This window comes from Punctularia strigosozonata (assembly GCF_000264995.1).
Source record: "Punctularia strigosozonata HHB-11173 SS5 unplaced genomic scaffold PUNSTscaffold_4, whole genome shotgun sequence".
NCBI lineage: Eukaryota > Fungi > Basidiomycota > Agaricomycetes > Corticiales > Punctulariaceae > Punctularia > Punctularia strigosozonata.
In genome coordinates this window covers 1,793,514-1,820,354 of record NW_006767436.1, presented here as the reverse complement: position 1 = coordinate 1,820,354, position 26,841 = coordinate 1,793,514, and the positions used below count along the sequence as shown (strand labels likewise).

Below are 26,841 nucleotides of genomic sequence, written 5' to 3'. Positions count from 1 at the left end.
ATTAATCTTCCCTTGACCTGTAGTTTCAAACAATGCTCGGTCTTCCCGAGATCGTAGGGCCCTACCCCGTTGGCGCTACCACCTTCGTAGTACAAGCGAAACGGCCCCTAGTAATTGGCAGTTCGCGAGTTAGGGGTTCCACGAGCGCTATACCTAGTGCTCTTGGCGAAATTCAACCAGCACTCAAGCTCGAGGAAATCGCATTCACCGCATTCTACCCCGCGCAAACCGACGAGGGCAGACATGGCTGGCTTGGGTGGCTCGCCAGTAAGCCGAAAAGGGGGCTGGACTGGTTAATCCGGTGTGTAACTTGAGGGTTCTTTTCCTTACGGCTCGATTCACAATCCGTAAGGCCCATACACGAGACTTTGGAAGGTTACCACCACTTTGGTGGTACACCTTATCCCGCTTGGCTCGGTGCGGTCATACGACCTGCGCTGACCATCGGAGGGTCGTTCATCAAGGTGATATCGAGTGCTGAACGAGGAATCACGATCCGTGGGCGCTGACTGCTCAATGTCGTAGATCCCCGTGTATGTGAACGCACCGCTGCTCGCTCCTGAAGATAAATCGTGGCCTTTGGTCATATTCTCACACGGGCTATCAGGCAGCCGAACGACATACAGTCACATATGTCAACGCATGGCTTCTACTGGTCGGGTAGTTCTCGCCATTGAGCACCGTGACGGCAGCGGCCCTGCAGTGTTTCCGCGTTCGTCGGATTCAGGCCAAATATATACCAAGTACTACATCAAACCGGAGGAGGTGATGTGAGTTCGCCCACATACACTCATTCTGCTCACGAGACTCAATATTCGTAGATGGCCGCCCGAAATGGACATGAACAGCGATCCTCTCCGACTGCGAGACGATCAGTTAGAGTTCCGTCGCCACGAAATTTACGCTGCGTACTCGGCATTCAAAGTCGCGTTGGAGACACCTTCCGCCTCTCGCCCGTCGTCCGCAAGCGAAGCGAGCCACGGATTGCGCACTATCGACGGCTCTCGAATAGACTGGGCGAGCTGGTATCGAAAATCCGACACTAATTCCCTTCCGCAGGTGAACTGCGACGACTTCGTCCTCACCGGGCATTCGTTCGGCGGGGCGACTGTCTTCTCCGTTCTTTCGCATCCGCCTCCTTCACCATCTATACTCTCTTCAGACGGTTCAGATGCCTATCAGACTCTGCCTATACGCAGTGCCGTGATTCAGGATCCATGGCTCGAACCTATCCCGGATCCTGGCCCTGTACCGTATCAGCCGAGACTCGGCTCGTCCATTGCGACACCGAAGCTCCTGGTGTTGCAGAGCGAGGGTTTCACGCTATGGAGAACTCATTTCGAGCGTTTGAGGAAGACAGTGAAACATTGGAAGGGAGGTAGAGTGTTGACCCTTGGTGCAAATTCTGTCTATTCAACGTTGCTTTTGACTAACAGTACGCTTTAGTACGGGCGCAGCATATTTCTTTCAGTGATTTTCCATTGCTGATACCCGACCGGTTCAATGATACACCAGCCTTGCCGCTTGCACAACTAATCGACAGGCTCGTGCTGGCTTTCTTGGACGGTAAGATGGACATGGACAGTACGTCGCTCATGATAATGACTGGTACCGGGCTTGGGGAATTCACGCGGGCACTAGATGGTGAAGAGCAGCCCAACTTACATCTTGGCGACGAGATGCAGGATATACGGACAAGACCAATGGAGGTGGTGAAATCTGAAAGCAGAACTCATGATTCTTACGGATGGAAAGACAAGCTCGTTGGGGAACCAGGGGATGTGGTGGTGCACTGACAGACTGATGATACAATGACGGAGAATATAGAGTACAATGTGCAGGATGATATAGAGCATGGATAGGCGCAGTCACACATAATGTACAGTATGTCTGCATTGTTCACAGACAACCGTGTATACACACAAGACAAAGGAAGTAATCGAGAGATGACGTTCAGGGGACACTTCGTATCTAGAGAGATACGGCGATAGATGGCCGAACAAGTATCCTACCCTTGTCCGAGTGGGTGCGTAGCCTGTCGTAGGTTGCTGGCGACTGCATGCGGAAACGAATGCACATGTACGTCGTATGAGAAATCGCTAGGCGGCCGGGAATGGGCGCCTTTAGAGGTTCGGCTCTGTGAATCGTAGAACGAAGTTGACGACAGTAGCGACTGGCGAAGCGATGTCTCAGCGAAAGTCCAAGACAGGGTGCAGAGAACCTACGTAGTAATGCCAAACACAGTATGGTCTGGATGCACGAATCAGCCTATGCCCCTTACACACTATGCGAGTACACACCGGCCCAAGTCGGTCGTCGTATGGCCCTCTTCCACCTTTGCGAATGGACGAAGCGCGCCAGTGATATTGATAAAGTGCATAAAGCATGACGCCCATAGCTGAAGTGTCGGATGTTCTTTGTTAACCAACGGTGTGCAAGGCGACTCCGTACTTACCGACCACCGAAAACATCGCAGCGCTGATCTTGCCGACCTATGGAACGATGTCATGAGCATGGCCCGTCCCCCCTAACGATCCCTTCCGCAAGAAGACAAGTCGTGTGACAACAGTCAGTAGTACATACCTTATCACCAAAATTTAAGAGGCCCACTGCCAAACCTCCGAGAACAACCGTGAAATGTAGCCATGAGAGGAAGGTGCGCTCATTGGCGAAGGAGACCTTGGGCTCGACGCGGACGGGAAGCGCGATGCGTTTGTTAGCTGTGCGCTGTAGGAGGGGTTGTGTCGACATCCTGGCCGGGACTGTCGGTGGAAGTGAGGAAGGAAGAGGTGATGCTGCAGCCAGGAGCCTCTCAAGAGCGCGAAGAAGCCCAAAGGTACGAACGTGCATGGGCTCCGAAGAGTAAGCCCAGCCACTCGCCCACGTGGAGCAGCTTTCAATGAATCCTGTGTCCGTGAGCTCATTGAACTTGCACACCGTCTCTTGTTTGCCCGGAGCCTGAGGATGGCGACGGACAGTGCAGCACTGGCTGAGCAATACGTTGCCCCACCTATGACTCCAGAGCAGGAAGGTACGAGCAAACTCGCTTAGCGATTTCACGAAGCACACGGCTCTTACTCGACCTCAGATGCAATCATCTACACCCGAATAACGAACGATGAAAGGGCTCTCCGTCGTGTCATCAAGAAGTTCCATACCTATGCGGCCATCGCCAAAGACAGTGTACCAGGCATTTCAAGTGCGAGGGATGACGCACGCGACGCGTTCCTGGTGGAACTTGCCTCGTTCGACCTACAGCTCAAGAAGAGCTCGATGGTCTGTGAAGCAGAGGCGAGGCAGGTGGAAGAATACCGAAGGGAAAGACAGCGGATAGCGGACGAACACATCAAACTACGTGGTCAGATTGAGCAATTGAAGACGTCGTTAGAGCACGCTCAGATGCTGCGAAGGCGAAAGATGGAGTACGACCAAGTGGCAGAGAAGATTAACGCCCTCCCCAGCCGAGATGAACTGCAGGAGTATGTCGAACGTCTTCACGCTTTCTGCGCCCAATTTCGGTATCTCATGATATCGCCAGGACAATCGCGTCTCTCGAGAGTGATATGGCGACCATCCATCTTGAGCACGAAGCCCAGGAAAAGACATTGCAGGCCCAAAGAGATGCCATCCATGATGTTGTCGCCGACCTCTCCTCCCTTCGTCTGCTTGGAAAGGACGGAGCTGATTTAGGAACATCGCGAACTGGTACACCTACCCCAGACGGAACGTCAGGGGACCACGGGTCAGCCCAAAAGCAGGAAACACCCGAAGTAGGTGCCATAAGAGAGGAAAAAGAAGATGGAGAAGACTCCTCCTCCGATGGTCCACCCTCTACGACTACGGCGAATTCTATGAACCCTTATGCTAAACCCTTCTCGCCCGGCTCGGTTGCGGCGACGAATCGGTTACTCAGGATACGCTCGACCGCATCGGGAGCCTCGGGTTCCGCTGCGCCGTCTCTTTCGCCCATGCCATTCAGGAAACTCGTGGACGACGACGACGATATCGAGATGGGGGAAGTTGCGGAAGATGGCGAAGAAAGGAGGGAATCACGGAGGGCGAAGAAAAAGGCGGCGGAAGATGAGGAACCGGAAGAAGGCGAAGCAACAGACGCGAGTAGCGAGCTGTCTGAACCTCCGGACGATTGAGAATATAAGTCTTTTCCGAGGGGGATATCTCATTGTATCACTATATTGCATCATACTGTCGGTATGCTGACATCGAAGCTCATGAAGTCGCGAGCGCATACAACGTCCCCACCAAATGCGCCTGCCGCCAGATCTCTGATGGCCCTCATGATGCGGCCTGCCTCTTCGGCGACGTCATCATCACCTCGATATCGAGCAGAGAAATGGTTTAGCACCAGCTTGTGTGCGCCGATCTTCGTAGCGAACTTGCCCGCCATCTGTGGTGTCGAGTGACCACGGGATTTCGTCCGCTCCTCAACTCCGGCGAGCGTCTCGTCCTCCTTCGTGTCCATATCAATGCCTGGGAGATAAGCGTTGGTCGCTTCATGTATCAGGATGTCGGCACCAGCAGCCAAACCGGCGATGGGAGAAGGATCGAAGGTATCGCCCAGGATGGCGATCTTTCGCCCTCGTCTCCTCTTTGGACCTTGCAGGACCGAGCCATCCGCGAGTTCGATCGTCTCTCCTCGCTGGAGGCGAGTCATAGCAGACATAGGCGTCTTTGTCCGCTTGAGATGCGGCACGTACTTGGCGGGGTCCATCTTCCCCGGAACTGGTGCTTCTGTGACTACGTACCCTACGCAAGGGATGGAATGCAAGATCGGCGCGGAGGAGACGGAGACAACGCCGTCGTCGAAAATGTTTGGCCATGCTCCGTCCTCCATTGTGATGTTCCGACCAGGCAATTCAGCAGTATGTGGGGGCAAGACAGTGTAGTCGTCCGTAGGATCCGACGGAAAGCGGAGCTCATGGACAACGTAGGGGTGGCCAAGCAGAGTATGAGTGTAGAACAGGCCGCTCCGGACGTACGCCCGTGTGCCTAGAGGGCCGTATATCTCAAGGGGCTGTCTGCTTTCAGTGCACCGCAAGCAACAAGGTACACCAACACGCAACGAACCTCTTGATCGATCGTCACCTGCGACCGAGGGTCTTCCGCCCCATCAGCCAGTCCACCTGCACCATTAAGTCTTCCAGCCATCAGGGGTAAGAGACCAAATATATGATCCCCTGCAATACCGTCGGTGAATAGACGATGCGATCCGAGACTACAGGAAGACGTACCATGCAGATGCGTGATGAAAACCTTCTGAATCTTGCCCATCTTCACTTGGCTCTTCTGCACACGATGCTGGGTTGCTTCCCCACAGTCAAAGAGCCAGACATCACCGTTCAGTCGCAACGCGAGCGATGAATGATTGCGTGTCGATGACGGTTGGGCCGACGCAGTCCCGAGGAAAGTGATGTTGACGGCATTGAGAGACATTCTCTGGGCGCGGGTTTGTTGAATAGGCGGTTTGCTGCAGCTCAGGGTAGTGGCAGAGGCATGTAGTCTGTACGAGAGCCAGCGCCCATAGTAGTTCGCAAAGGTCCCCAGTGTACCCTTCAGCGCTACGTGAGTCATAGACGACCAGAACCACAGTCACTCTTCGGAGCAGCCAGATCCATGCAGTTCCGTAGTCCCTGCGTGTGTCTGAACCTGCGGACAGCCTTCGGATGACTGAGAGCAAAAGACGCGTTTATGCATCCTGAATTTCTTACCTTCCGCAAGTCTACCTCCGATGCCACCTCGTTCTGCGACGTCGTCAACAGTGACTGGCATCCCTGCAGCGAACCAGCCGCCACACACACCACCCAAGCGCCGATTTCCGGTGACGCCGGCGGTGCTTAGGACGATCTTTGCCTCCTCGCGCTCCGCGATGGAGGAACGGTCCATATCGCGTGTCGCTTTCTTCAGGTGAGACTCCGTGCACCATGCTATACGGGAGACAACAGTCACGATGCTCTGTCGATAGGTTTGCCGGGTTCTTGCTCAGTTGTGTCGGAATCAGCCTATTGGCCGCTCGCGGTCGTGGCCTCAAGAGCGGGGCGGGTCTACTGGGCGTTGTACCACGTTAAACGTCAAACACTGGCTCTTTCGGGGAACATCTCTCTCTTGCTGGACAATATGGAATTCATCGTTCATTCTTACGCGAGGCGCCATTCGGAGCCTATCATAACCTGTACACTACAATCCGAAAGCCACGCATGCGACATCGAGAGAGTCGCAACAGTCCGAAGCTACAGCCGAATACGTACAGCACTCTACTCGACCATCTGAACGTCTTCGTCTGAGCCTGCTGCTTCAGTAGCCGCAGCAGGCTGTGCCGCTGGAGCGGCAGGTCCCTCAGGTCCCTCCTTTGGCTGCATACTCTGGAGGTAGACGTCAATGGTGTCTCCCTCGAGGATCCGGAAAGGTCCACTCGGCGACACTCCTCTTTCATGCACACCCGCGGGACCAACTATGCCGATAGACGTGTTGTTGATTGTCAACTCCTTGTCTTGTTGCAAGGTTTCCCGCAAAGCATGTAGGCCATGTCGGATGAGGTCTTCCAGTGAAGCTACCGGAGGCGGAATTGTATAAATATCGTAGACTTGTAGAAACGAGCACGCATACCATCCATGAAACTCTCGTAATGTTTCTCAAGGTATGTTTTTGCACTCTGACTTCGTGCACCGATGGACATGGCGTAGTACTCGTAGGATGTTCCGGTCGGCGAGAACTCGTAAAGGTGGGGTCCAGTCTGATCTTGGCCAATGACGAGGAAGCCGACGCCATACGGCCTACGTCCATACTCTTGCGTGTTGACCTGCGCTTTGTCGGCGATCGCAGAAACGAGACGGTTGACTGGTATGGGGCGATTGAACACCATACGCTCGGACATCGCTTGTTGTCGCATGAAATTGCTGCAATGACGTCGAAAACCAGTAACAATGTGAGAAGAAGACAGATCTCACCTCAATACCCTCGCGTCGGACGTCAGGCCTGCAATAGCGATGCCGACATGATCATCTATCCTGAACATCTTCTGCTGGTATGAAGCCAGCTCGCCAGTGGAACGCTATTACACATGTCAGCGCAGTGCGTGCGGCCATATCAACGACAAATGGCATAGTCTCACCTTGAGCGCGAGCAGGACGGTATGTGTCTTCGATCGCAAGCCCACCGCGGCGGATCCCTGCTTTACGGCCTCTACCGCATATTCTACTTGGTGTAAACGTCCTTGTGGCGAGAATACGGTGTTATCAGAGTCGTATGTGTTTCTAAACTGGTCCAATTAGATGGCATTGGTGGAGGGAAGCTCTGAGTTATCATTTACCATGATGGAGCAGAGGGACGACGGTGAACATGCAAGCTGACGCGTTCGGGCTGGACGCGCACATATGCTTACGCAATCGACGCGCGCACACCTTGTATAGACACCAAATAGGCACATCCAAGTATATCTTATCCCTCCTGCTACCAGGCCAGCCCATCCATGTTGCCAGAAGAGTTGCGCGTTCTCCAGGAACTTCATGCATTGCCTCTTATTACGACTGTCGGATCAGCGCTCGTGATATGGAGATGCTGCACATTGTGTTGCACATAATATTCTAATGTGCGCCTTATCACATTCGACGTGAATCTGGACTGCTTGGAATTATCCGATCTCTGCAGGGTATGTGGAGTAGAGATGCAAGAGACCACGGCTGAATCGGTGATATCTGAGTGTAGCGAATATCGAGTGCACTCTTGATTCGATCAGCAATACTGCTCAGCGTTTGCAGGCGGTGAGATAGCGTCGATTTCCTGGGTTGCCGCATGCTTGCTTGCGTAAAGCATGAGAGTGAGTCGCAAAATAGCCACAGATCCTCCACCATATGTTTATGTTCACCCCAAAGTTCTACTTATTCTCACTTACATTGCATATATCCCCACCGCTTTTTGACCCAGCGTTTCCAAGACAACTACCGGCTCGTGAATGTCAGGATCTGTGGGATAGCAGACGTTGATCATGATCGGCACGCCCTCAGTGATGTCTAGATCAACTAGTATACCATAACCTCGGCGATCCACGCCAACTCATTCTTGCGTACCCTCAAGAGTTTAAGACGCATATTGTCTTTGCAGATTTATCGCGGGATTGTGTACTGATTGGATGAGCCTATGCGCTGCAAGCTACTACCCAAGTTTGTGCTGTCAACGTGATTATATATGAATCCTACCAATGCCAATGGTGATAGTTCCGAACGAGACCGTAACTCGTTTCGGAACGTGTATTCGGCGTTCAAGGAGCACCAACACGAATCCATGGCACTAACCTGAGGCCTGAGGGTCCCTCTTTCTTCGAGAAAGGCCCTACTTATAATAAAGGTTCTGCCTAATGGAATTCAGTGCAATCCGTCGGTCGATCCTTGCGGTCTCCGACGGTCACAAGCATGTTACATTGTACATATCCTTGCAATTTCAGACCTGCTTCGTCGCTATACATGTCAGGATAACCGGAATCACGGAACGCAAGTTCGAAGTCAGTGACATGCTCGGCTCGCGGGCACGTCCCACGGCGGGAGCTCGCGCGCATGATGCTCGGTGGCGCCTGCGCATGCGTTCAAGCAAAACATGGAATGATGCGAGTCAGCGAAGCCAAGTGGACACTGCCACAAATCAGATTCGATGGTATTGCGCACTGGCGTCTGGTGTTGTGTATGTCTCTTTGCATGCACTCCTGTCACCCAAGCGGTCCTCGCATCCGTACCGATCACCGGGGTGATTGGGTCCATCTCGAGTCCAACAAGTTTATCGAGTTCTCCATCTGCACATTTGATGACGATCATACAATATGAGCATTACCCTACGACAAGATAAGGCTGTAAGCAGGCCCGTATCAAGTCAAAGACACCGGAGTGGAGCCAATATTGCAGATCGGTGATGACCATTGGCCATACGTGGTAATTTTAGGCAAGGTACGGTAACCATCATGCTAGCGATATCTTGGTACGCCGTACATCATCCACGTCGACGTAGGCGCAACAGTGTGATTGCTTCGCGGTTGTAAGTTTGTTTGTCGGGATCGCCCTCCACCTGCAATGCAATTATGAGTTGGCGCAAGCTGATGGACGTCGTGCCATTTTGCTCGCCTCTTCCCAATCGAAGTGTTTCTTCAGCAGGGTAAAGAACCGTTTATCTGCCTGAGCCCAGCATCAATAAAATGCTCAGTGACATAAGAGGAGATCGAAAGGTACCTTTCGGCGTTTCTTGTAGCAGAAGAGTATTTTCGGCTTTGGATCGCCCGGCGATGTTAGATCACACAACGTTTGTACCAAGAGCGGAAACGCAGGCTCGAAATACACGCAATCAGCCAGTAAAAGCAAGTCCAAAGATCGAGGTATCTCGGGAGGTATCGATTCTCCCCTAGTTCAAGGATGAGATCGAGGGGAATGACGGGGAAGAGCCAGCAGACCAGTTAAGCTCGGCGACCGAGACGGATGACGATAATCCATTGAGTGCTACGTTGGATCGCATGATGTCAAGCAACGGCGCTTGGTCGGTGATCCATACTCGACCGCCCAAGGAGCCGGCGACGAGGCCGACGAGACCAGTCCCGCTGCCAAGTTCCAAGATTTCCTTTGCTTCGCCAAGTCCACATCGAGAGATGTAGCGCGAAAGAACCTGAAGGCAGTGCGAATGCTGTAACTTAGCCGCCGAACAGCAAGAACTACCGAGACGACCGACCTCTCCGGCTGGCCATGCAATCCCGCCACAGCCGGGTTTCGCGTCCGCGAGAAGCTCGATTTGGACGGGTCCGTTGTCAGCGGTGGGGAAGGAGAGTGTGAGCCGTTCATTCTGGACCGAATGCGGCTGGGATGGCACGAGCTCGTCGTCGTCGCGCAGATGGCGCAGAGGGTCGAGCTCGTCGAGCCGCTCCTCCTCAGCGAGATCGACGGCGGGCATGATGGACGTGGGTGGCGGTGTGATCTCGGCTAGCGCCGGAGATCTAGCGGGGACGGATTGGGACAACCGGGGTGCCGTGGGCATCAGGAGGTTAGATCAAAGAACACCGTGATCTTCTCATTGGCGCATGCGTTCATCAGCTTCGCAGATAGCGACCTGATACGGGCACGGGTCTAAATACCATCCACCTGCTTCTGCCTCCACCGCGCGAGTCGGCGGCTTCATAAACCTTTAGTGCCTGTCCACCTCAGCCCACGGCTCTCCCCGTCTCCCGACCCAGCACCAGCCATGTCCACCATCGCGCAGCGCGCCCACTCCCACATCGGCGTTCCCCAGTCTAGGGGATACGCAGCCATGTCCTACCGCGACGACCCATTCCGCGACGACGCTGGCCGCATACTCCACCGACCGTCCATCTCGACTATCAACACGGTCTCCTCTACCTCGTCGTCGTCGTCTTCACAATCATCCTACCCTTCCTCGTCGCCGCCTCACCTGTCGTTCTTAACGATGGATCCCTCGACCCTGCCCGGGTCACCCCACCGACGCTCATGCGCATCACCGCAGTTTGGCCCCAGGACCTCGCGGAGACGACCTCTACCCTTCGTACCAACGTCAACGTTCGACGTGCCGCCCCCCACCTACGCCTCCGCCACGTCCTCGCCCACGTCCTCGCCCTCACGGGTAAGGCGACTACCCAGCGTCCCCGCATCTCCACCGACGAAACGGTACTCGGACGTGCGCGTTCTCCCTACGGTGCCCGCGACGCCCGAACGGTCGCACAGTCCGGAGCCTCGGATGTCGCCCCCCATCGTTGACAGCGACGAGGAGTTGGAGATTGACTGGGATATGATCGACGAGATACTAGTCCGAGCGGCGTAGCCTCACAGAAGGGGAAGGGGAAGGAAACTGGTAATCTGGAAGGAAGGCTCTCAGGAGCACGCGCAACGCCCACCGGGTTCAGAGCACCGTCGCGAACCGTCGCTCAATGGTGCCTGTTCGGCACAACCCCATTCCATCATCGACGCCAAATGTCGCTATCGCACATTCGCCTCGATCGAACATTCAACGCCCGCTGGGAACATCCACATCCGAGCGCTATTAGTTCACACGGGTCGCTTGCGACCCTCAATTGACCGAACATCCTTTGGCACGAATATTAGCATCCTGTTGTACTTTGTATTCTTGACGCCACGCATGACATTGCCTAATACCACTTTCACGCCATCGCTCTCTGCTTCTCATGAGAGTGTTGCTGAGATCCACATCAGAATCTGTGCCATGCATGAGCAAACTCCGTACCTCGTGATGTCTATGACGCTCGTATGTCCGCCGATCCTCATGTATGCATGCTAGTTGCCGCTAGTCGAGATTCCGGGCCACCATCCGCTCTAATGCACGTCTGAGCGACGCTCAGCCAGGAGTAGGTAGGTAGTATCAACCGGCAGGGTCCTAAAACTGGAACAGCCGGGCCTCAGATTATCCGGACGATGGCGAAATTTAGCCTTGAGGGGCTGTGTCCATGTGCATCGCGTCGACACAGCCGCTCGAAGCCCGGTGGCACTGCTTCGCTCTCGTCAGGCTCTCATCCTGTGATCACATATGGAAGGGGCGTATCGACCAGCGTGTTGGAACGTTGGAACCCTCTGCAGTAAACGAGGGAACGGATGAACCGTGAAGTCGCTGTGCGCTGGACTTAGGCACTGCCCTCATGGCCGCATCCCAAAATCATGATACGATCTCAATTCACCGCTATTCACCGCGTTGCACACCTTAGTTGTACCTCGGACGCGAGCGATCTCTGCGAATAACTACATGGAACTGCTTGATCTAGGGCTTGATGGCGAGCGCATGCAAGCATGTTAACCCATTTGCAACAATTCTATCAGCATATCGAGGAAACGCTGAGATGGGCCAAAGGATGCGAGCGCAAGGGAAGTCGCCGTGCTCAAAATGAACTCTCCTTACTTCTCGCGCGGGGCCTGCCCGCGAGCCACCCTCTGCGCCGCAGCGCTTGACTGCGTTCTCGGCCGGAAGAGGAAAACGGGCGATGGCAGTGAGGATTCGGCGCCCAAAGTTCGCGATTCATTCGCAAGAATTCATTCCTGTGTGAACACATAAGCCGTAACGACCCTCCGTCCGAATCATCTTCAAGCCTTGGGAGGTTGGCCGATATCCTTATAACGTCGTTCTTGGGCGTGCCCGTGGCACGGCCTCCACGTCTGTGGAGGTTGCGTTCTCACCAACACTCAACAGAACCCAAGATGCGAGGTCGCAACGTCGTAGATAGAGTGCGCCCATATACCCTGCCGCGCTGGTTGGACGGGAGCGAATAATCGACGCCCTGCCTACCCATTGAATGCGAGCGCCCAGGCTTATACCGCTGTCCACCGGTTGATGGTCAACACCTGGTCACTGGGCATGTTGAGAACAGGGTTCAGGTCTCAGATGTACGTTTGACCTTGTTCACGTTAGCATGCCAACAGCTAACTTGGGTTGACTGTCTCCAAGTAGGTGCTCTTGAGGCCAGGGTAGGTGATACGGGTTCTCTGAGTCTTGTAGCGTTCAGTGCATTACAGCTATCGACATGGTTGGACATGTCGGCTTCAGAAAAAAAAGATCAAATATGTAATGTTGGCGACAATGTAGTAGTGCACAGTCAACGGTACCGTAACACCTGCTGGGCAACAGGCAAAATGCAACGCTGCCGCATCGGGGGCTAGTGACACAACGGTGAAGCAGCTTCAGGGACATTGTTGTGGACAACATCCAAAACCGATTGCAGTCTCAGGACAGTTCGAGCCAAATAAGGTGGCTCAGCGTCTTGCGCCGCCGTTGGGACGCGTGGAACAAACACGCGCGTTGCCTCTGACGTCGAGCCACGCATCTTCACCACAATCGATCACTCTCCCGTCGACAACACCGACAACAAAGCCTCGGGCCACACCTTCATCAACACTAAAGCCAGCATGGCCGTGCCGTCTCGACCACCGTCACCGTCACCTGGCCGCTCGGAATCTCCTACTGTTGGGATGGGCTACTTTTCGCTACCTTTTGAGCGTTTTCGACGCGAGGATGTCTATAGTGATTGGACGAGTGCTTTCACGCTCCTAGGTTCGCAGCAGTGATCATCGACAGAGCATGGTATTCACGCCGCCAGCGCGCCGCAGACACCATGGAAACCTTCTTTGATTCACGTCTGGACTTGTTACAACGCAGGTTATCCAAGCAGACAGACAAGCTCAAGACACGCGCCGAAGATGTCCTACGCGAACTACCATTGATCAAAACTCCGACTGGAGAGTTGGTCGCGAAGGACCTAGACAGGGAACTGCAGAAGGTCAAGCTGAAGGTTGGCACAGTCCATCGCGGGTCGGTGTCATAGCACTAACCGATGGTGGCTAGATGACCACGAGGATGACGTCGCTTGCTCAGGCCTGGCACTCTGCCAAAGTCATTCGAACGCGCGAAAAACTGACATTCTTCTTCGGTGTCATGTCTCTGCTCATCTCGGCCCTCCTCTTCGGCATGGCACCGGAGTGGATTCACATATCATACACTCTTCAAGCCGCCTATCTCCTGCCCATGCGCGCGTACAGGTATAAGAAGCGCGCATGGCATTACTTCATGTTCGACCTCTGCTACTATGTTACCATCCTCAACTTCGTCTACATCTGGCTGTTCCCCGACAGTACGGCTCTCTTCGTTGCTTGCTATTGTCTATCGCACGGTTCTCTTGCTAGCGCAGTCATTACTTGGCGGAACAGTCTCGTTTTCCATGACTCTGACAAAGTCACCAGCCTTTTCGTCCACATATATGCTCCGTTCACATTCACTGTCATACGGTAAGCTGTATATGGTAGGGGCGGCGAAATCGAGGGGAGCTAACCTGGGCTTCAGGCATTTCTACCCTAATGCTGCAGAACGGTTTCCAGCGTTACGCCATTTGCATCACTTGCAACCTCTACGGGCATTGGTACTAAGTTCCCTAATTTGTGAGCCATCCGTCTCACGAGTTCTATGAGCTTTATGGCTGAATATGCTTTAGATGTTATTTGGCAATTGTTGTATTGGAAGGTTAATAACATTTGCGTCGAACCGCAAGTCACAGTTATTCACACATTCCTCGTTAGTTCGTGCTCGTGGACAGACGCAAGAAGATCGAAAGCGGAGAGAGGACTACGTCGTTCTCATTTCTCTTGAACGATAAGAGAGGCGTCATCGGACGCGCACTGTGCAGCATACCGCCAGGACAGCGCGTGACTGCCTTTATGTTTGGACAACTTGGTATGGTCAGCTTCGTTTATGCACCATTCAGCACTACTGATTTTGGTTGTCAAGTCTACGGCGTGCTCACTGAGCTGCCAGCGGTATTCCTGCTATATGACAGCCCCATCTGGAGCAACGTGTTCCTGCTTCTCATCTTCTCGGTCTCAGTGTGGAATGGCGGGGGTTTTTATATCGAAGTTTTCGGCCGGAAGTCAGTATTGCCCTAGTTCCCTGACGTTCCTGCTCTGATCTTTTTTGATCATCATCAGGTTTGAGAAGGAACTTGAGGCTCTCCGCAAGGAACTCGCCGAGGCTACTGCTAGATCAGGGTCTCATAGTGGACGTACCAGTCCGAGCATGTCCACCGATGAGCTTGCTTCCCTTCCCAACTCGCCAGAACTCAGCGCCAAGAAGGACCATGCAACTGCATCACCGCCATCATTACACATGGGCCTCTCCGAGAGCCCGCACGGAAGCGGCATCGGCATCGACCTGAACGGCTCGGTTGTCAGCCAGAAGAAAAACCAATAGACAACCAGACAAGAATCCTCTCGATGCGGGTCCGCTATCTAAACGGGATCCTTGGCCGACGTCCAATGTTACGACTCATTCACGTGTAGCCCGTCTAATCTTCACTAGTCCACTTTATCATGCTTTCTACCCTGCTTTGACATTGTCAGGTACTATAATTCTTCTACTTTGGACATCACCAACGTGACTACTATCTATTCACCTCCTCATGACACGATACCAGAAGACGTATATTAGTGTATGTACACTATCACCCCTATGCAGATGTGCCGGCCGTGAAATGGCCCACTTACAGGAAATACTCATGGTGTCAGTTTTAAGATGTCGGAATCAAGTTGACGGACGACAAAAGGCGCAGCTGACATAGTATAGGCGAGTACTGCATAGTGGTCGCGACGAGGTGACTGAGCGTTGGCAATATGAGAGAGATTGTAACCCCTTCTCTGCGATGTCCCTCTGCCTCGAATGTTTGTCCCTCCATCGTTCGGCCAAATCAGACTACCAGAGATCTAAAGGGTTGTAGAATTGATCGTCATTGCTCGGAAATTATATCGGCAGATAGTAGTCTGTATATAGCTATAGGACCAGTCGAGAGCCTGCATGTGCAGTCCTTCCAAGCGTAAGAACAGCGTTCGCTTGCTGTGAAAGCGGTCTGTGGAGTCCATATCAGCGGAATCCGCGAGCCGAACGCGTGAGCTTGCATGTCCCAGCATATATACGCCGAGAAGCTCGAGGGTGTTGTCAGTGTCGTTCATAGGACGCGCTTAAGGGTACCGGTGAAAGTTTGGCATAAAGGGAGCCGATGTATGCACCGTTCTCATCGTATCTGAGTCCCATTCCCCAAGTTGCCGACCGTGACGGTGTGCGTCATGGCCGCATGCGCAGTAGATATGGTGCAGGGTCAGATTGCCGGGTAGGGTATGCGCGATATACTTGTTCTTCTCGACGAGCAATCGAAGGTTTCTCCTGTTCCTCTATTCGCCTACCTTACATGGACGATCGCACTCGCGATCGATCGAGGTCGATGCGAGTTTTGTGTCGCTAAAACAAGACAAGCTTGCTTCCATTGACCATGGTGGACAGGAGCGTCGAGCTGTGGCGGTGCACTGTGCAGCTTTACATGGTACCGGTCGTTCACGCCAATAGTATACCAGTTTGCCTCGTACTTTCTTTTTCTTTCAGTTTACCAAATGACTTCCGACTCGAAGGCCATTAGGTCTGCACAACTGCGATCACAATCATAAGAGTGCGTTCCTCTTTTCACGCGACGGGAAGCGGCGGTGCAACTCACGTTTGCCTCGAGGCCCAGAAACAACTTCGGGAATCTCTCCTGGCGCTACCGGATGCGTCTGCTCTGGTTAGCGAAGCCGTTTTCCACTCACGCGTTGAGTTTGTGGCCAGAACTCTCCAGACGTAGGGTTCTAGGGGTGTCGCATCACTGGGAGGGCAACATCAAGACGGCATACTCCTTGCTGGTGTGAGCTCCCCTGCGATTGGGTCTGGAACCTCGAACACAGCCTCTACTTATGTGTACGGACAATGGTGCAGAGCGGGCGGGATTGGCAGCTCTCTGTACCAAATACGGACAATGAACGTGAGCCACAAGATCATAACTACGCATCCTCGACCGAACCTCGAGGCAGATGCACGTTCACACCCTCGATGCACTTCCCCAGGTCCATGGGCATGCATATAAAAGGGACGAGGCCCGAGCTCGCTCTTCCCTTCGACTGACCGATCTCGTGTTACTGCTGTTTTCTCTTTCGCTGTCTTCCGTCTACTCTGTTGCACTCAATCTCCGCACCAGGCACAGAACCGTCTTGTTGCTGTATATCGCAGAACCTCAGTACCACAAGCTCAAGCTATGGCGTACACTCCACGGCCCGGGATGACCCCACATTCCTATTCCCAACCTCTCTATCCCCACACCCCTGGCCCAGGTGTCCCTTACCAGACGTCCAGGGTCTCCTTTTCACCTCACCATCAATATGTGGACCCAGTAAGCCCTGAGTGCTGCCTGGACGGACCTGATTGCTGACGCCGTAGTTCAGGGATATAATCAGACGCAGTTGCATACTCAGTATACGTATCCTGCGGAGGAGGATTACATTGATGATTACGAGCAAGGCTACCAGGCTCCCCATGTACCTTCTGCTGGCCACTCAACTCCCTATAACCCTGCTGCGAGTTTGTATCCGGTTCCAATGACACGCTTTGCGATCATACTGACACACCTTCTGAAGCATTCGTCGAAGATCCTGCCTACCAAACGCCTGGTCTGCATCGCTCGCGGAGTTTCACCAATGGCGCCTACCCGCGCACCCCTCGCCCAGGCTACCATCGATCACACTCGCGCTCGAGATCACACACCAACACTATCGTCGTCGATCCCTCAATGCTATCCTCCAGTCAGCCGACTTATGTATATCTCGACGACGGCGGTCGGCGATCCCGGTCGTCCCACCGCTCGCATTCGCGCCGCTCGCACTCACACTCGCGGAGCTACTCCCGCCACCCGTCGTATTCCTCATACTCATCGGGGGGTTACACAATGTACGGCACCGCCTCGCCGGGATACTCATACGGATCGCCGTACGGCTCCAAGTCACGGCTGGACATCAGTCAAATCCCGCCCAGCGCGCGATCCAACTTTTTAGTGCGCTCAAGCAAGGTCAAACTCGTCAAGTTTAGGGCAAAGGCGAGCCTCCGCGGCGGGGTGACGCTCCGCGCGGCGGAGACAAACGTGCCCCTCGCAAATCAGACCAGGTACACGTTCTACGACCTCAAGGTGGACGATCGAAGCAAGATCAAGCTGAGGATGATGGTAAGTACCCATCGATTTGGGCTCTGTCCTGAATCAGTTCCTCATACACGGATATGTCAGTGGACTGGATACAAGACCTTGACGTACGACATCCCGGTGGACGGTCATGGTGGCCGGGTGGACCTTCAGACGCTCCTGCGGCGCGTGGCAAGGGCATGCCGGCACTACCTCGAGGTTCGTGACTCGCACGCTGCCCTAAGTCCACGGATCTGATCACGATGAATGCGAATCACAGAAGAACCGAATCCCGCTGTCCTGGGAGCGCGTCAAGATTCAGCATCTCGAGGAAGTGGCTCTCGGGACGTGGCAGCCGCTCCTGGTGACCTACTAGCGCTCCTCTTCGCTACAAAGCTCAGGCTGACGGGCCCGTTCGTCTGTTCTTCGTGCATGGCCATCTTCCATCCATCTCGACAACGATCCGTTACACGCCACTACTCGAATGACGATACGACATCACACGCACTGTACAACACCAACACCGCTATGTTCCGCCCCCTCACAATCGCCTACAATATCTATACACACCTCATCTCGACATCGACCTTACCGCTGTGATGAACTCTGCAATAGTCGCCGACGTTCCACCTTCCATCAATTTTATCTAAATATCTATGCTTCTATTCGCCGTTGTGCATGTAGCCTGCGCGTTTGTCTTACTTGCACGCACGGTGCCGTTGTACATGTCACTTCACCTCCTGCAGTGGGGAGTCAATAGAGGATGACGTTCTCGATAAGAACCGTAAATCATATACTTCAGCATTGCGATCGGATCTTGAAGATTTCCCGCGTAGGTATAGTACAATAGATTACTGGAGTACAAAAGGAGTACATATGGTATAAGTGTGTACAGATAGAGCGATCAATTGCTTCGTGTAGATGTTTCACACCTCGCAATAAAAACACCAAGGCGTCGCACATAAGCCAATTTACTCCACGGTCGCTCGGTTTCCTTCAATCGGTGCGGATCCCGTGGTCGCGCCCGCCCCCGTCGTGCCCGTGGGTGCTTGTCCAAACGATTCGTTTGTGCCGGTGGTGCCTGCGGTGCGATCGGTGGCGGTAGTGCCGGCCCGGGACAGGTTGCCCTGAGCGGCGTCCGCGGCGGCCTGGTGAAGTTCTGCGAGCTTAGATTCGCGCATGGCCTGAGGATAGAAACTTCGTCAAATGAGGGTGCTGAACAGGACGAAGAGCAACGCACATCGTTCGCATCTTTCTTTTGCCGGAACTCTTCCAGTTCTTGGCGCTTGCGGAGCATGTCCTGTTCCAGTTTGGCGGTATGCTGTTTGCGAGTCTGAGGAGGTTATAAAGTGAGCAACCCGCGCGGACACTGCAAGATGTATACGTACATCCACGTTCTTCTCCGCGCTAGAAACGTTGCCGATGGCGGCGTCGTGCTTGTGCACGGCCTGGTTAATCTTATCAGCCGTCTTGTGCTCTTTGGCGACGGCCTTGTCAAGCGCATGTTCCGCCTTGTCAATGTACTGTACGTGGACTGGGGAGTCAGAGGGGACGAATGTGGGGTATACTACGGGGAGCGGACCTTTTCGCCCTTGCTCTCCCTCTTCTCGGCGGACTTGACGTCCTTCATGAGACGCTTGAGCTGTTTCTCATCCTGCTGCGCCTGTGCGTTGACGTGTTTCTCGATCTGCTGTGCGTCCGCGTTGTTGTACATCGTGAAGGTCGTTATGGGTTTGTATGTGGGCACGGTGAACGCATGTCTGGCTTTATGCGGCGTCGGACGAAGCACGACGTCATGGATGGGTGGGGACGGCGTCGGTGGCCGGAGCACAACGGCGATCGCCCGGAGTGGAGCGGGAAATATTGGGGTGTGCTCGTCGCCGTTGTTTCGGGGTGAGCACGCGGAGAGAAAAAGAAGGAATATTATACGGCGCATATATCCACGCACGGGACGTTCGCGCTCTGCTTCACACACAGCGCGCAGTCACGCAACCAGCCCGGGAGCGCCATGCCAGGCGAGGAAGACGACCATCGTCCATCACGTCCGCCGCATCTCCAACAGCAGTTCTCTTCCATCTTCAACGACGACGAGCTCTACCCCGCTCAGCCGTCCCCTCCCTATCGCACTGTCGCCAGCTCATCCCGTCTCCAGCTGCCACCCGCAGACTCGCCCGCCTACCGTTCCACCGACGAGTTCATGCCAGATCGCGAACACCGCACCTCGTCGAACGACTACACCCGCGACGAGAAGCACCGCGACAGCGGTGAAGACAAGCAGGAGAACATCCGCCTCCAGGTCCATTACCCAGATGACCTCGGCGAAGGCCTGGCTCCCTCCTACAAGGCTGCTCTCCCGATAGAGCGCAGCGACTCGGGTGGACTAGTCACCATCTCCTCCCGTGCTTCATCCATCGCCGGAACCGATGGCGATGAAAGCGAGGACTACGACTGGTCCGGGGAGGAGGATCTGGTCAACGAGGAGGCCAAGTTCGAGCAAAAAATGGGTCTGAAGCCCAAGCCCGAGGGCTGGGGCCCAAAGAGGTACCGTTCACCCATTTCATACTGCGTTATCATGCTCTGACAGAAATGTCTTCTGCAGGGTTGCTACCTTCCTCTTCTCGACTCTCATAGGCTCCGTCTTCGTCTCATCTCTGCTGGTTGCTGGTCCCATTCTGGTCCACTTCCTTTGGTATGTTCCGCACAAGACGGCCCACCGCCGCTATGTCCTCGATAACGTCGAAGCCTGGCTCTTCTGGGCCGCTGCCAACTTGCTCATCTCCTGGTTCCTCGGCTTCATCATCGACATCGTTCCCGTTGTCGTTCGCGGCTTCATATCATTTGTTTGGGGCCACGTCTCAGAGTACGTCAAGAGTCGTATCGAGATGTACAACAGTATCAAGGATACCGCCAAGCCTGTGTTTTATGCAGCCAGTGGATGGGTCAGCTGGGTGATCATCTTCGGGGGCATATACAAACTGTACGACGCCCACAATCCCAGCGACAGTCGGGCCTCATACACACAGCGGGTACGCATACATCGATGCCGTTCTGCCATCCACCAATCGTATTCACCTTGCATGCAGGTCTTTGAAGTGGTCGAATTCCTCTTTTTCTTCGCGCTGGTCATTTCCGCCTCACGTATGATCTCACATTTCATCGGTAAGAACATATGCTTCTCATATACTTTCGCACTTACTAAACATCTTCGTCAGCCTTCGCCTTCCACCGCACTGCTTACAAGGAACGCCTCGACACTCTTACCGAAGCGTTGAAGGTCATCGAGGTCCTCCGTAACTATCGTCCAGCCCGCGCGTCGTACCGCGCATCGCGTCAAATCGGCCGCGGCTTCGGTCTCTTCACCCCGTTCGGGGAGAAGCAGCCGAACGGTTACTTCTCATCCCGTTCCTCAACACCCGAGCGGCTTGGCGGGAACGGCGATGGCGATTCTCCGGCTGGTGCGAAAAAGGGCAAGGGCAAGCAGGCTTCGCGGCAGGCCCATTCCAAGTCGCCGTCCGCCTCGCGTGCGGTCTCGCCCTCGCCTCTCGCGCACGGTGCAACCGGCTCGCCCCACACGTACCCCCCGGGCACCTCTCCGAGGCGATCGGTGGAAGACGAGGACCCGAAGGTCGCGATACGTGCCGCCAAAGCGCTCAAGTCGGCCGTACTGCACGATGCGCGAAACATCAAGGGCAAGGGTAGCGAGCTCACCGGGCTCGTTTGGGACGTCACCTCCGCGCACGAAGCCAAACGACTTGCACGCGCTATCTACAACGCGTTCCGGCCGCCCAACGGTGGGCGCAAGTACTTGCTTCCCGTTGACTTCCACCCGGCCTTCAAGACCCCGCAGGAGGCCGAAGCAGCATTCAGGGTGTTCGACAAGGACAACAACGGAGACATCTCCCGCGCCGAGATCAAGACCACGCTCCTGCAAGTGTACAAGGAACGCAGATTCCTCAGCCGGAGTATGCGCGACGTGGGGCAAGCGCTCAAGACCCTGGACCAAATCATCTTATTCTTCGCCCTCGTCATCCTCTTCTTTATCTCGCTGTCAGTATTCGGAGTGAACGTGGGCAGCAGCTTGACGAGTGTATACACCCTTGGTATCGGCCTCAGCTTCATCTTTAAGAATTCGGCCAGTAACGCCTTCGACGCGGTCATGTTCTTGTTTGTGACGCAGTAAGTGTTTCATCTTCGCTCGGTTCATTCTGGCACAGTTGCTTAACTTTTGGCAGTCCATTCGATACGGGAGACCGCTGCTTCATCGATGACGAGAACTTGGTGGTGAAGAAGATGGGCCTGTTCGCAACCGTCTTCACGCGCGCAGACGGCAGCGAGACATATTACTTCAACAGTCTCCTCTTCACCAAATTCATGTGCGTGGAGTCGAGAAGTCGATCACGACCAATATTGATTTTGACCTGTTCTAGTACGAACCTCCGTCGAAGCGGCAACACGTTCGAGAACTTGACGATGCAGGTTGCATGGAACACGCCAATGTGGAAGTTGGACGCACTCGAGAAGGAGATTAACGAGTGGCTTGAGACGGAAGAGAACCGGTGGTTCGTACCCAACACGAGTATAACCCCGCAGAAGATCGAAAACCAGCGGTATCTGGAGGTCACGATTGGTATCGGGCATAATGGGTCCGTCTCTTTCTTCCGCTTCGTTTGTGCCTCTTGATATTCATGTCACTATATCATGTCACTTCAGGACATGGCAAGATTGGGGCCTCCGCATGGCGCGGAAGACTGCCTTCCATGCCGCTGTGCAACATTATTGCAAGCAGCTCGGCATCACGTGCTACGACAGTGCCAAACCAATCGTCTGGGCCGACACCGACAATGCCTCGTACGCTCTGCAGACTCCACCTGCTGTCGGAAACGACACGAGCCCTGGCGCTGTACCTCCCTCGCCGGGCAGCAGGAACGGCGCTGGTGCTGGAGGCGAGGGCGACTACGAGATCAAGTCGTTCAACACTCCCGTGCTCGGCTTCTTACCTCCGCAGAACGAGCGCAACGCCGTCCGAGTGCGGAAGAGCAAGAGCAGGAAGGCGGCGCAGCAGCAGCGCAATGCGATTGGTGGTGGCGATGGCTGAGCGAGGTTCACGATTCGAAACGATTATTCTTGATAACGAATGCCTACTTCACCTACTTCCTGATTGATATATGGAGATTTGGGGTTGAATCCTATCTCATCTTATCTCCTTACTCGTACCAAAAACCAAGTCTACCGGCCCCGGTCGGCTAGTATTGCTTGTTTATCTGCATATCCCACATCATTCGCAAAACATAGACATCATAGATGGAAACACTTGATCGCATATAAAGAGGAAGCCTAGTATAAACGACAACGTTGCTGATGCCGAGAAAGAATTGTAAGAGAAAATGTACAATGATGTAGTTCATAGCCATTATTCATCGGCCACCCCCCTTCTTCTCCGCTTTCCATTCTTTGAAAATACCGTCCAGGCTCTTGTAGAGAAGATGCGAGGGAAGGCAACGGATGATCTCGCCCATTCGCTCCTCGACCTCGGTTTTGCCCTTGTCGCCCATCGCTTTCTTCGCGTACTCGACGGACATGCGGAACATAGCGAGCACGGCCAGCGAAACGTGAGTCTGTTGCGCACCGTGGGCGGAACCGGGAGACAGGGCGGAGAGCAACGGACCGGACACGCTGGGGGCAGAGATCGTAGAGCTCGAACCGGCGAACGCCGTCGCGCGTTCGCCTCGCACAAGGCGCAGTAGAATCTCCAAGATGTTGTCTGTCTCCGTCATGTGGGTGCGAAGGAAGCGCTGACGCTCCGTCTGCGTACCGACAGGCGAGTTGGTCGCCCAGCCTTCCAGAACGGTCCAGATGGTTGGTGCCTGGAATTAGATAGATGATAAGCACAGGACATATCATAGATTACATGTCCGGTAACTCACGGGATCAGGGTCGACGACTTGGATCCGTTTTTCCCAGCCGTCAGCTGCGTCACCGGCAACCCAGAACATGCGCCCGAACATGCTCTTGAGCCATTCTTGTACATCACCGGACTTCACCCACTTGGGTTCGGACAGAGGCTTCTCCGTATCGAGGTACACGATCAGAACGGTATGCATCGGCGTCTCTGCCTTGCCCAACGGCGGAAGGGTATCGTCAGCATCCGACGTGTCAGCAAGTATGTTCAACGGCGAATAAGCTTTGGTGATGTCGGACAGGCCCTCAATCTGCAATAGTGTTAGTGCGAAGTGCATAAACGACCAGGATCGCGATCTACCTGGATACCACGGAAGCCTTCGCCTTCACGGTCGATGATCAAGGCCACTTCTATGCGACCCTCGGCCCTGTAGACCTTAAGCGTCTCCACCACCTGAGCATCAATGACAAGCCGCCTGCTACCCGCAGCGTAAGATATCGATAGACGATTTGCCGAAGGTACGTGCGCAGCCTTCGGATCCTTCAATTTTGAGCTGGTAAGGGTTGGAGAGGTCTGCGTCGGCTGAGTGTCAGATTCTACTGTCGTGCTAATGGACGTCTCGAGGCCCAGACTGTCGTCATGAGGGACATCGTCGTGGCCCTCCTGTCCATTGTCGGTAGCTCCAGATTCCAAAGCGTTGACGAGCTCAGCCACCCCATCTTCAGATGCGGTACTTGGATGATTGCCTTCAACGTCTGGGATAGCCGCGTCATGCATGTGAGTTGTAGCGGCTGCTTCGCTGCTCTCGTCACTGTTAGTAGGAACATTGCCCTCCGTGCCAACAGCCTCAGGAACGGTGGCAATCGAGGAAGCATTCCCGACGGTCCCTGTCCCTTGTTCAACGTTCACTGTCCCTTCGAGAGCATCAACATTCGAGATGGAAGACCCAACCGAAGTGGTGTCAGACACGAGTGCAGTCCCATTTACCGCCTCGAGAGAGGCGGCATCCTTTCCATCCTCGACGGCTCCGTTCGTCGCAGGCTGAACCGTCAACGGCTCCGTATGATGCTCGTCCACCGTGGTTAGGTTAGACTCCGCAGGATGCTCCGCAAGAAATTCTTTGGTAGCGTCCCCTAAGCCTGCCGTAGGCAGCGTGACGCTCGTGCCATGCGACGACAAGTCCGAAGTCTCGCCCGTCGCGGCGGGGCCGCCGAGACCGGCATCCGTCACCTGACTATCCGGCGCGAAACCTTTGAAGAAACGAAGAATACGGCGTCAGGACCATGGGTGCCAAGCCCAGGGTGAATGCATGTGCCCCAAACCGCAGAAAACTCACTCGAGTCTACATGTGCGGCATGCTCGGGATGAGGCTGCTCATCACCGACGCCACGCTCATACTGCGATGGTTCGTCCCCGTGGTCGTCAACCACTGTCTGGGCATCGCCATCCGAGTACCGATCCGTGTCGTGCCCTTCTCCTCCCATGGCACCCATGAGCCAGTCACCTTCGCCCACGGACTCTGTCAGCGTCACGCTTGGCGCAACGCTGGCCCTGCTCTCGTCCACGTCCGCATTTGCACTCGCCGCAACACTCTCTCGGTCCATCTCGCCTGGAGGTGGCGGCCGTGTGCGTCCTTCCTCAGCGTCCCCATCGCTATCGTCATCTCTGTCCCTTCTGGCTCTTTTACCCTTCCGTCCAAAATCTGCCGCGGGGCCAAGCGGCACGCCGCCACCGATGACATGAGTGAAAGAGGAAGCATTGCTATGGGGAATCGGATGAGAATCGTCAGCAGTAACGGGCGTGTGGAAATAAATCCGGATGCGAGAAGGTGGAGACGCAGCGCTGGAAGACTGGCTGTATAACGAACCAGCGTACAATGAGGACTTTAGATCCGTGATGGTACCGGACGACCGATCGACCTCCGCCGATAGCGACGCCTCTGTGGGCTCTCGCTTGACGGCTCCTTCAGCACCAGTGGCATTCGAGTCATCAGGCTGAGTGTCCGTGTCAGAAACCGCAACGCCCTCATCGTTCACTTTGACGTCATCGAGAGGCTGCGTAGTCCCAGAGGGTTCCGGGAGTTCAGACTCTTCTTCTTCTTTCTTTACGTGTGATGCGGGCTGCTTGGGGAGTACGCCCCAGCTCCAGCCAAGGTCTGTAATTTGCAGCCCAACGATCTTGAAATCGGTTAGAGTACGCCTATTCTCGTCCTTCTTGGCAGTAGCGCCTCCCATCTGGCTGAGACTGGCGCTCGGGCCCAGCGGAGGTGCATGTCCCTCCTTGCCACCCTCGTGTTTATGACCGCCAGAACGGTTCTGGTTGAAATGGCCGCTTCTGCCCCGGAAAGAGCCATTCTGCGATTGATTCACGTTGGCTCCTTGGCTTTGCTGCTGATCAGGACGGCCGGCATTGAAGGAACCGCCGCCACCGCCACCTCGACGGTTGTTGTTGTTGCCATAAGCGTTACCGCGCGAGCCGTGCCCGCGCAAGTTGCCGGAGAAACCCATTGCTCCTTGAGATCCGCCTCGACCGGCACCGCTCATGCTGCCGTGCATACTCCCTCCACGGCCTCCGCGGTTCGCCTGCCCTCCACGGTTGTTCATGAACCCAGACTTTCCCCCACGGCCCATATTCGAACCACCTCTGCCTCCGGCCATCCCTCCTCGTGATCCTGAACCGCCAAGCGGCATCTGATTGACGCCGGGGCCGCCTCCACGTCCATGTCCCGGACCGGCGCCAAAGGCTTGCGGGGCAGTGGGTGGCGGTGGGTTGGGAAACTGAGCAGGCGGGCGGCTGTTGTTGTTGAACCCTTGCTGATTGTTGGGTCCGTCGAAGCGCGGTCGCTTTGCGGGAGGTGACATGTGCGGCGGCGGTGGCGGGTGCAGCATGGGGTTCTGCTGATGTTGTCTCGGTCCGGTAGGGTGCTGTTGCAACTGAGGCGCTTGAGGCTGGTAAGGCTGGGGTGGCTGATGCGGCGGCTGAGGAAAGTGCGGCTGATATTGTTGCTGCATGGGCACCTGCGGTGCTGGGCCCGGCTGGGGCACGTACGGCTGCACGAAGCCCGCGCCGGCCTGAGGCTGATAGGGGTTGTATGCGGGTTGAGGTGGCGCAGCCTGCACCATGGGCGGCGGGGCCGGAAAGTGTTGCGGTTGCGCCGGTCGCTGCTGCTGTTGCTGCCAGGGCTGCTGTCCTCCATAGCCGTAGTTGGCGTACAGCGCGGACTGCTGAGGGGTTGCTGGCTGAGGTGGAGTCCATTGCGTGCCGTACGCGCCGGCGCCCTGCGCCTGGGGTTGCGAGCCTGCAGCTGCCCAGTACCCCGAGTAGTCTGGCTGGCCGGAGTGGGGAGGCGGGCCCGGCGGGAGGGGTGGTTGCGGCGGAGAGTAGGACGGGGTGGGGATGAACGGGTTCTTGTTCATCGTTGCAAACC

The 26,841-nt window shown here is 55.0% G+C and overlaps 13 protein-coding genes across 13 annotated transcripts; 7 read left to right on the top strand and 6 right to left on the bottom strand.

Moving 5' to 3' along the window:
• Positions 1–32: 32 nt before the first annotated feature.
• PUNSTDRAFT_112632 (uncharacterized protein) lies at positions 33–1,796 on the top strand (the record flags this gene model as incomplete). The annotated part of the gene is made up of 6 exons (XM_007382281.1): positions 33–301; positions 353–464; positions 526–770; positions 822–1,396; positions 1,447–1,584; positions 1,642–1,796. 6 exons carry the CDS (start codon positions 33–35, stop codon positions 1,794–1,796), a joined length of 1,494 nt encoding a protein of 497 aa, XP_007382343.1.
• Positions 1,797–2,123: 327 nt separating this feature from the next.
• Positions 2,124–2,751, bottom strand: PUNSTDRAFT_132900 (vacuolar transporter chaperone 1; the record flags this gene model as incomplete). Its single annotated transcript, XM_007382280.1, has 5 exons — positions 2,124–2,173; positions 2,226–2,250; positions 2,301–2,398; positions 2,456–2,492; positions 2,584–2,751. The coding sequence occupies 5 exons, from the start codon at positions 2,749–2,751 to the stop codon at positions 2,124–2,126; spliced, it is 378 nt and encodes a 125-aa protein (XP_007382342.1).
• Positions 2,752–2,964: 213 nt separating this feature from the next.
• On the top strand, positions 2,965–4,165 carry PUNSTDRAFT_142752 (uncharacterized protein; the record flags this gene model as incomplete). The annotated part of the gene is made up of 3 exons (XM_007382279.1): positions 2,965–3,031; positions 3,089–3,479; positions 3,539–4,165. 3 exons carry the CDS (start codon positions 2,965–2,967, stop codon positions 4,146–4,148), a joined length of 1,068 nt encoding a protein of 355 aa, XP_007382341.1. The 3' UTR covers positions 4,149–4,165.
• A 33-nt stretch (positions 4,166–4,198) lies between these two features.
• PUNSTDRAFT_100644 (Metallo-hydrolase/oxidoreductase) lies at positions 4,199–5,569 on the bottom strand (the record flags this gene model as incomplete). Its single annotated transcript, XM_007382278.1, has 3 exons — positions 5,250–5,569; positions 5,086–5,195; positions 4,199–5,032 (listed from the first exon to the last, which is right to left on the bottom strand). Exons 1-3 carry the CDS (start codon positions 5,449–5,451, stop codon positions 4,199–4,201), a joined length of 1,146 nt encoding a protein of 381 aa, XP_007382340.1. The 5' UTR covers positions 5,452–5,569.
• Positions 5,570–5,681: 112 nt separating this feature from the next.
• On the bottom strand, positions 5,682–7,348 carry PUNSTDRAFT_100641 (20S proteasome subunit). Its single transcript, XM_007382277.1, has 6 exons — positions 7,325–7,348; positions 7,127–7,273; positions 6,963–7,066; positions 6,622–6,911; positions 5,981–6,565; positions 5,682–5,922 (listed from the first exon to the last, which is right to left on the bottom strand). Exons 1-5 carry the CDS (start codon positions 7,325–7,327, stop codon positions 6,270–6,272), a joined length of 840 nt encoding a protein of 279 aa, XP_007382339.1. The 5' UTR covers positions 7,328–7,348; the 3' UTR covers positions 5,682–5,922; positions 5,981–6,269.
• A 1,442-nt stretch (positions 7,349–8,790) lies between these two features.
• Positions 8,791–9,998, bottom strand: PUNSTDRAFT_51401 (uncharacterized protein). The gene is made up of 5 exons (XM_007382276.1): positions 9,718–9,998; positions 9,446–9,654; positions 9,228–9,396; positions 9,123–9,173; positions 8,791–9,066 (listed from the first exon to the last, which is right to left on the bottom strand). Exons 1-5 carry the CDS (start codon positions 9,934–9,936, stop codon positions 8,992–8,994), a joined length of 723 nt encoding a protein of 240 aa, XP_007382338.1. The 5' UTR covers positions 9,937–9,998; the 3' UTR covers positions 8,791–8,991.
• A 226-nt stretch (positions 9,999–10,224) lies between these two features.
• PUNSTDRAFT_125497 (uncharacterized protein) lies at positions 10,225–11,159 on the top strand (the record flags this gene model as incomplete). Its single annotated transcript, XM_007382275.1, has 1 exon — positions 10,225–11,159. The coding sequence occupies one exon, from the start codon at positions 10,225–10,227 to the stop codon at positions 10,816–10,818; it is 594 nt and encodes a 197-aa protein (XP_007382337.1). The 3' UTR covers positions 10,819–11,159.
• Positions 11,160–12,847: 1,688 nt separating this feature from the next.
• Positions 12,848–15,021, top strand: PUNSTDRAFT_100636 (uncharacterized protein). The gene is made up of 8 exons (XM_007382274.1): positions 12,848–13,050; positions 13,107–13,288; positions 13,342–13,781; positions 13,837–13,931; positions 13,985–14,013; positions 14,070–14,223; positions 14,278–14,416; positions 14,475–15,021. The coding sequence occupies exons 1-8, from the start codon at positions 12,906–12,908 to the stop codon at positions 14,734–14,736; spliced, it is 1,446 nt and encodes a 481-aa protein (XP_007382336.1). The 5' UTR covers positions 12,848–12,905; the 3' UTR covers positions 14,737–15,021.
• Positions 15,022–16,055: 1,034 nt separating this feature from the next.
• On the top strand, positions 16,056–16,705 carry PUNSTDRAFT_51397 (uncharacterized protein). The gene has a single exon (XM_007382273.1). It carries the CDS (start codon positions 16,380–16,382, stop codon positions 16,626–16,628), a length of 249 nt encoding a protein of 82 aa, XP_007382335.1. The 5' UTR covers positions 16,056–16,379; the 3' UTR covers positions 16,629–16,705.
• A 354-nt stretch (positions 16,706–17,059) lies between these two features.
• Positions 17,060–18,055, top strand: PUNSTDRAFT_51396 (uncharacterized protein). Its single transcript, XM_007382272.1, has 3 exons — positions 17,060–17,560; positions 17,621–17,734; positions 17,796–18,055. Exons 1-3 carry the CDS (start codon positions 17,288–17,290, stop codon positions 17,889–17,891), a joined length of 483 nt encoding a protein of 160 aa, XP_007382334.1. The 5' UTR covers positions 17,060–17,287; the 3' UTR covers positions 17,892–18,055.
• A 294-nt stretch (positions 18,056–18,349) lies between these two features.
• On the bottom strand, positions 18,350–19,324 carry PUNSTDRAFT_142745 (uncharacterized protein). Its single transcript, XM_007382271.1, has 4 exons — positions 19,098–19,324; positions 18,904–19,038; positions 18,756–18,848; positions 18,350–18,699 (listed from the first exon to the last, which is right to left on the bottom strand). The coding sequence occupies exons 1-4, from the start codon at positions 19,227–19,229 to the stop codon at positions 18,487–18,489; spliced, it is 573 nt and encodes a 190-aa protein (XP_007382333.1). The 5' UTR covers positions 19,230–19,324; the 3' UTR covers positions 18,350–18,486.
• Positions 19,325–19,712: 388 nt separating this feature from the next.
• Positions 19,713–22,610, top strand: PUNSTDRAFT_65245 (uncharacterized protein; the record flags this gene model as incomplete). Its single annotated transcript, XM_007382270.1, has 7 exons — positions 19,713–20,056; positions 20,115–20,541; positions 20,599–20,674; positions 20,728–21,691; positions 21,748–21,888; positions 21,943–22,158; positions 22,226–22,610. 7 exons carry the CDS (start codon positions 19,713–19,715, stop codon positions 22,608–22,610), a joined length of 2,553 nt encoding a protein of 850 aa, XP_007382332.1.
• A 209-nt stretch (positions 22,611–22,819) lies between these two features.
• PUNSTDRAFT_142743 (uncharacterized protein) lies at positions 22,820–26,830 on the bottom strand (the record flags this gene model as incomplete). The annotated part of the gene is made up of 4 exons (XM_007382269.1): positions 22,820–23,379; positions 23,440–23,724; positions 23,775–24,664; positions 24,751–26,830. The coding sequence occupies 4 exons, from the start codon at positions 26,828–26,830 to the stop codon at positions 22,930–22,932; spliced, it is 3,705 nt and encodes a 1,234-aa protein (XP_007382331.1). The 3' UTR covers positions 22,820–22,929.
• Between the last annotated feature and the right edge of the window lie 11 nt (positions 26,831–26,841).